Source organism: Lathyrus oleraceus, chromosome 3 (genome assembly GCF_024323335.1).
Source record: "Lathyrus oleraceus cultivar Zhongwan6 chromosome 3, CAAS_Psat_ZW6_1.0, whole genome shotgun sequence".
Taxonomy (NCBI): Eukaryota; Viridiplantae; Streptophyta; class Magnoliopsida; order Fabales; family Fabaceae; genus Lathyrus; species Lathyrus oleraceus.
Genome location: NC_066581.1, coordinates 52,952,844 through 52,960,619, shown reverse-complemented (window position 1 = coordinate 52,960,619; position 7,776 = coordinate 52,952,844). Strand labels below are relative to the sequence as shown.

The following is a 7,776-nucleotide window of genomic DNA, read 5'->3' as shown; positions in this document are numbered from 1 at the left end:
TTTTGGTTCGCTTCAGATTTGAAATGCTGAACCGGAACTCTTGTTAAAAGACTTTCGATTTTCAAACTGTTTACCGGAACTCTTCTTAAAAGACTTCCAATTTTCAAACTGTTTATCGAAACTCTTAAAAGACTTTCGGTTTTCATGTAATTCACTGAAAGTTTTATTAAAAGTGTTCCGTTGTTCAGGGTGTACCCACTGTTCAGACTCCTCCGGTTGATGCTGCCAATCCCGAGGACAACCAAAGTCAGGTCCCCATTGAAACTCCTAACGCTGAAGGTGAATACCGAGGCCCACGCCTCCACTTTCATATTCCTACCCAAGTTGCTCAACCTACGAGCACCAATCAGGCTGCTCCATTCAGTTACCCTGGGGAAACATCTGTGCCCATGTTGACCTATGCACCCACCAATCATGCACTCTAGTATGTGCAAACAGGGGCACCTCAAGTCCCCAATGCTCAGGCTGGAGGGCAGTATCCTCATGTGGTGTATGCTGCTCAAACAGTACCCCCTGGTTTCTCCTATCCACCGTAAATGTTGTTCGCTCCACAGAATGTGTCTATTCAGGCAATAGCTCCTGAAACCTCTCGACCAGCCAGTCAGGTCGCTCTTCCCGCTGTTGATCCGGCCAGACCTGCGGATTATCAGCTATTAGACGACAGAATAAGGGCTATTGAGGGTTTCTCAGCCTTTGGTATCGACACTCGAGATCTTTGCTTAGTTCCAAATGCGGTGCTCCCGCAAAAATTCAAGGTGCCAGACCTCCCAAAATACAAAGGTCTAAGCTGCCCTCGTAGTTATATCACGATGTATTGCAGGAAGATGGTGTTGTACATCGATAATGATGACTTGCTGATCCATTTCTTCCAAGATAGTCTGTTTGGAGCTTCTCTGGATTGGTACATGGGTTTGGAACGTACTAAGATCCGATCATGGAGGGACCTATCTAAGGCTTTTTTGAAACAATATAAGTATAATCTTGACATGGCTCCGACAAGGCTTCAGTTACAGAACCAAGCGCAAAGATCTAATGAAACCTTTAAAGAGTATGCTCAGCGTTGGCGCGAGATGGCGTCCAGGGTCAGACCAGCATTGTCTGATAATGAACTTGTGGATATCTTCATGGGTACGCTTCAAGGGTTGTACTATGAGAAGATGATTGGAAGTTCGTCTACAAACTTCACAGATATGGTAACTATCGATGAACGATTAGAAAATGGGGTGAAATCAAGGAAGATCACTGATACAACCGCTCCACAGACAACGAATAAGAGGTCGCATGGGGGCTTCGCAAAGAAGAAAGAGGGGGAAGCAAATGATGTGACGGCAGGTGCCCACCCCCAATATCAGTTTCCGATGGCCCCTATGTCGTACTATCCCTATCTGTATGTCGCTGCAACTCAGTATCAACAACCGTCATGTCAGTATCAATCGTAGAAAGGTAATCAACAATCAGCACCTGCTCAGAGAAATCAGAACCAGCAGTACAATCGTGGCAACAAAGGACAAGGTCGAGGTCAGAATAACAGGAATAGTTTTGGTAATTGTCCCCATATTGACAAGATTCCGGTACCATATGCAGAACTTGTGTCATATTTGATCCACATAGGGGCTATCGTACCAAAGGAAATACCTGCAGCCTCTCCTCTGTTCCGCCCTAAGCATGATCCTAATGCTTTGTGCGCTTACCACGCCGGATTTATAGGGCACTCTATAGAGGACTATTGGGCCCTCAAATACAAGGTCTAAGATTTGATTAATCAGGAGATCATGTCCTTCTCCGAGGAAAAATCCAATGTGAAGACGAATCACCTGCCCAATCATGGTAGTTCAGCAGTCAGCGCCGTAGTCGAAGAGGAAACGACTGAATCCATACTAAGAGCCGACGATGTAAAGACTCTGTTGTCAGTTGTATTGAAGAAACTTGAGCAGTTTGGGTTTCTAACAGGTATACATGATGATTGCGCAGTATGTGAGTATGATCCAGACAATTGCGATGAGTTAAAAGGTTGTGTGTAAAAGCTGATGGATCAGGGTTTGATACAGTTCTCCAAGCCCAAGGCAGTAGAAGAAGTTGCAGTAATTGAACCAATAACTATTGTGTATAGGAAGAAAAAGGTCGAAGCTCCTCCCAAGAGGATTCAGCCAATTCATTTTCGGGTTCCCAGTTCGTTTCCGTATCAGAATACCAAGGCAATGCCTTGGAATTATGCGACAACCGCGTATTTGGGTGGAAAAGAAATTCATATTCCTAACATTGAAATCGTCAACATCGCTGGAACGGGAGGCATGACTCGCAGTGGCCGTGTATTCTCTCCAAAATACACTCCTAGGGTGTCTCCATCACCCACAATTATCCCGCCTAAGGAGAAGGTCATCCCTACTCCGACTCCGCAGGCAGGGGCAACTGTAGCTGCCACTCCGAACATGACAACTGTTCCAGTGCCGACGAATGTTATTGATAACAAAGGTGCAGAATTAGAAGTGTCTAAAGGTAAATGGCCGAGGTTGAGAATGAGCAAGTTGAAGATCACAAGAAGAGCATCACTTTTGAGGAAAGCCAGGAATTTCTCAAATTGATCAAGAAGAGTGACTTCAAAATCGTCAACCAGTTGAACCAGACTCCCTCCAAAATATCCATTTTGTCTTTGATATTGAGTTCTGAGGCCCACCGCAAAGTATTACTAAAAGTTCTGAATGTCGCTCATGTGATGCAAGATATCACGGTCGATCAATTTCACGACGTGGTTGCGAACATCACAGCCAGTAGGTATTTAGGATTTAATGAAGCAGAATTACCTCATGAAGGGAATGCCCATAATAAAGCACTACACATTTCAGTTATGTGCACAAACTCTCTTCTAACTCGAGTCCTCATCGACATTGGTTCTTCACTTAATGTATTTCCAAAATCCATATCAAGTCAATTACAGTTCAAAGGGCCCGAGATGAGGACCGTCACACTGATTGTCCGAGCTTTTGATGGTTCCCGAAGATAGGTTATTGGAGAAGTTGATCTGCCCATCTGTGTTGGGTCTCACCAGTTCAGCATTACCTTCCAAGTCATGGATATTAACCCGGCTTATAGTTGTTTGGTGGGCAGGCCATGGATTCACGCCGCTGGGGCAGTCACCTCTACGTTGCACCAAAGGCTGAAGTTCTTGATTGATGATAAACGGGTAATCATGTGTGGTGAAGAGGATCTACTGGTTAGTGAACTCTCATCATTCAGATATGTTGAGACAGATGAAGGGATTGTTGAGATTCCTCTCCACTGTTTAGAATTTGAAGAAGTCAGTTCTGCTACTGTCAATCATGGCCAATCATCCGCCGCCGTTCTATCTTCAGTAAGAAGCGCCAAGCAGACATTGGAGAAAGGTCTGCTTCCCGTTTGGGGTAAAGTTGTTGACGTGGCACATAAGCGTGACAGATTTGGCATCGGTTATCACCCAACAGCATGCAAGGCAATCCCAAAGAAGAAGTAGTTCAACCCGGTCAAATTCAGCAGCGCCGGCTTTCAAAACGATCATATTGTGGCAGTCATTGGAGAATCTAGTGGAAGCAAACCAGATACGCCTAACCTCATACGCAGATGTCCTCCAGGGTTCAAGCTCCCCAACTGGACAGCTACCGTGATTCCCATAATATATTCAGAAAAAACGTAATGCATTTTGTTTTCTCGATCCCTCGTCCTCGCCCGAGAGGATAGCTTGTCAGGGCCTCCATGTTTAAAAGTATTATATGAATAAATAAAAAGTACTTTTTTGCATGCAAAACTTGTGTTCCCTTTTCTTTCAGTTATTTTCACTTTTTCACTAAAACAACGAAATGGCAAAAGATTTCTTTTCCTTTTTTTCACTTTATCAAAAAGCATACTAAAAATAAGCTCATCATATGCAGAGCAAACAAAACTGTTGATTACAATATGGCAAGAATCAACTGTAAATCTGGATTTCCAATAAACCAAGCTGAAGATGACAATGAGGAGAATTGTGAATTAACAGCTGAACTAGCACGGCTCCTTGAGCACGAAGAAAAAGAGATTCAGCCATACAAAGAACTAGTGGATGTCATTAATTTGGGTTCTGAAATCGATAAAAAAGAAATAAAAGTTGGGGCATCTCTTGCCAAGCATGTACACTCTGAGTTGGTAGAGTTATTGCACGAGTATGTTGACGTATTCGCCTGGTCGTACCAAGATATGCCAGGGTTAGACACCAGCATCGTTGAACATCACCTATCACTCAAACCTGAATGTTCTTCCGTCAAGCAAAAGCTCAGAAGGACTAGACCCGACATGGCACTCAAGATCAAGGAAGAGGTTAAGAAGCAGTTTGATGTTGGCTTTTTGGCCATTTCTGAGTATCCACAGTGGGTTGCCAACATCGTCCCAGTTCCGAAGAAGGATGGTAAAGTCAGAATGTGTGTAGATTACTGAGACCTCAATAGAGCAAGTCCGAAGGATGACTTCCCTTTGCCTCATATTGATGTTTTGGTTGATAATACAGCTCAGTTTTCCATCTTTTCTTTCATGGATGGGTTCTCCGGGTATAATCAGATAAAGATGTCACCAGAAGATATGGAGAACACAACTTTCATCACACCTTGGGGAACTTACTGTTACAAAGTAATGTCGTTCGGCCTGAAGAATGCAGGGGCAACATATCAACGTGCCATGGTAACCCTCTTTCACGATATGATTCATGAAGAGATTGAGGTTTACGTGGATGACATGATTGTCAAATCCAGAACTGAGGAAGATCATTTGGTGAACCTGAGGAAATTTTTTGTCAGACTCCGAAAGTTTAAATTGCGCCTGAATCCAGCTAAATGCACTTTTGGAGTCCGATCCGGTAAACTCTTGGGTTTCATAGTCAGTTAGAAGGGTATTGAGGTTGATCCCGACAAAGTTCGAGACATTCAAGAAATGTCATCTCCCCGAACAGAAAAAGAAGTCTGAGGTTTCCTTGGTCGACTCAACTACATCTCCAGATTCATATCACACTTAACGGCTACCTGCGAACCGATATTCAAATTGTTAAGAAAGAATCAATCGATTGTGTGGAACGATGATTGCCAAGCGGCATTCGACAAAATAAAAAAGTACTTGTAAGAACCACCAATCCTGATACCACCGATTCCTGGTAGGCCTCTCATTATGTACCTCACAGTACTCGATGAATATATGGGTTGCGTTTTGGGATAACATGATGACACAGGCAAGAAGGAACATACTATTTACTATCTCAGTAAGAAATTCACTAAATGTGAGACCAAATACTCACTTTTAGAGAAGAATTGTTATGCATTGACTTGGGTTGCTAGACGCCTGAGACAATATATGATTTGCCATACCACTTTATTGATATCCAAATGGATCCGATAAAGTATATCTTCGAAAATCTTGCTGTTACTGGTAGAATTTCCCGGTGGAAAATGTTGTTGATCGAGTATGATATTCAGTATGTGACCCAGAAAGCGATAAAGGGGAGTGTTCTGTCTGACTACCTTGCTCACCTGCCTGTCGAAGGTCACCAGCCGTTGAGGTTTGACTTTCCAGACGAAGACGTTATGTTTATCAGAGACTTCACTATGCCAGGCTCCGAGATAAGCCCTGAGGAAGGCCTCGAACCAGGATCGCGATGGACGCTCGTGTTCGACGGTGCTTCTAATGCTCGTGGTCATGGCATAGGCGCTGTTATCACTTCTCCAACCGGTTTCCACCTTCCATTTACTGCTAGATTATGTTTTAACTACACCAACAATATGGCAGAATATAAAGCATGTATCTACGGTTTGGAGGCGGCCATCGACTTAAGGATCAAGATTCTTGAGGTATACGGTGATTCAGATCTGGTAATAAGTTAGGTAAAAGGTGATTGGGAGACTCAGGATAGCAAATTGATACCTTATAAAGAGCATATCAGAAAACTAGTACCCTACTTTGATGAAATCTCCTTCCATCATATTCCTAGGGAGGAAAATCAATTAGTGAATGCTCTAGCTACGTTAGCATCCATGTTCAAAGTCAAATGGAAGAATGAAGCATCAGCCATCCATATTGACCACTTAGATGAACCTGTGCATTGTCTAGCAATCGAGGCCGATCCCGACGATAAGCCCTGGTTCTATGACATAAAGACATTCCTGGAGAAACAACAATATCCCGAGGGTATATCCATTACTGATAAGAAGGATTTAAGAAGACTCTATTCCAAATTCTTCCTAAAAGGTGATGTGTTATACAAGCGAAATTATGATTATGTACTGCTCAGATGCGTGGATAGACACGAAGCTAGTACGATCATAAAATCCATACATGAAGGTTGCGATGGTGTACATGCACAAGGTCCTGTTATGGCCAAGAATATCCTTCGGGCTGGGTATTACTGGACGACAATGGAGGTTGACTGTTACAACTTTGTTAGAAGATGTCACAAATGTCAGATATATAGTGACAAGATCTTTGTGCCACCGACTCCGTTGAATGTTTTGACTTCTCCATGGCCTTTTTCTATGTGGGGTATTCATATGATTGGGATGATAGAGCCTAAAGCTTTCAACGGTCATCGATTCATCTCGGTCATCATCGACTACTTCACGAAATGGGTCGAAGCTGTTTCATATGCCAACGTCACTCGACAAGTGGTTACCCGGTTTATCAAGAAAGAGATAATTTGCCGTTATGGGATACCTAGCAAAATCATCATTGGCAATGCCAGTAATCTCAACAACAACATTATGAAGGAGTTGCGTGAAGAATTCAAGATCGAGCACCACAACTCTTCACCATACCGGCCCAAGATGAACGGTGTCGTAGGAGCAACTAATAAGAATATCAAGAGAATCGTCCAGAAAATGGTCAAGACGTACAAGGACTGGCATGAGATGTTGCCTTTTGTTATGCACGGTTACAGAATCACGGTCCGTACATCCATTGGGGCCACGCCATACTCGTCGATATATGGGATGAAGGTTGTCCTACCAATTGAAGTAGAGATCCCTTCACTCAGAGTCATCATGGAGGCTGACCTCGATGAAGCTGAATGGATTCAATCACGGTATGACCAGCTGAATCTGATAGAAGAAAAGAGTTTGACGGTCGTTTGTCATGGTCAGTTGTACCAAAGACGTCTCAAACAAGCTTTTGATAAGAAAGTTCTTCCTCGTGAGTACCGCGCAGGAGAGCTTGTGCTCAAAAGGTATTCTGCTATTCACTCAGACCCTCGAGGCAAATGGACTCCCAACTATGAGGGATCTTTCGTCATCAAGAAGGCCTTCTCAGGTGGGGCTCTAATCCTCACAATAATGGACGGGGAAGACTTGCCATCGCCAGTGAATGCAGACATAGTCAAAAAATATTATGCCTAAAAAGAAATGGCGAAAGCCCGCTAGATTAATCTTCACGAGATTGATCTAGGCAAAAATGGTTATCTCGATGGACCAAAAAATGAATTGTCCATGCAAAAGTTAGGGAACAAATATAAAGCTCGCTAAGTCGAAAACCCGAAAGGGCGACTTAGGCAAAAAGGAGCATCCCGGTGGACAAAAAGAATAAAAAAATGTCCAGGAAAAAGTTAGGGATAAAGGCATTGACTATGATCCACGAGCCCATTATGCTACAAGCTAGATATCAGATGGTCAAAGATCAATCCAATCATCATCAGTCGAAGCAAGGTCTCGGGATTCAGATTCTACAGGAGACTAAGGCCAATGTTGTAATCAATGAAAAAGTATTGTTTCCCATTGCCATTTCATTTATTTTTCAATTTTT

At 43.2% G+C, this 7,776-nt stretch overlaps 2 protein-coding genes across 2 annotated transcripts; both read left to right on the top strand.

Moving 5' to 3' along the window:
- Nucleotides 1-536: 536 nt before the first annotated feature.
- On the top strand, nt 537-1,439 carry LOC127129610 (uncharacterized). Its single transcript, XM_051058763.1, has one exon. It carries the CDS (start codon nt 537-539, stop codon nt 1,437-1,439), a length of 903 nt encoding a protein of 300 aa, XP_050914720.1.
- Nucleotides 1,440-5,375: 3,936 nt separating this feature from the next.
- Nucleotides 5,376-5,870, top strand: LOC127129609 (uncharacterized). Its single transcript, XM_051058762.1, has one exon. The coding sequence runs from the start codon at nt 5,376-5,378 to the stop codon at nt 5,868-5,870; it is 495 nt and encodes a 164-aa protein (XP_050914719.1).
- Nucleotides 5,871-7,776: the final 1,906 nt, after the last annotated feature.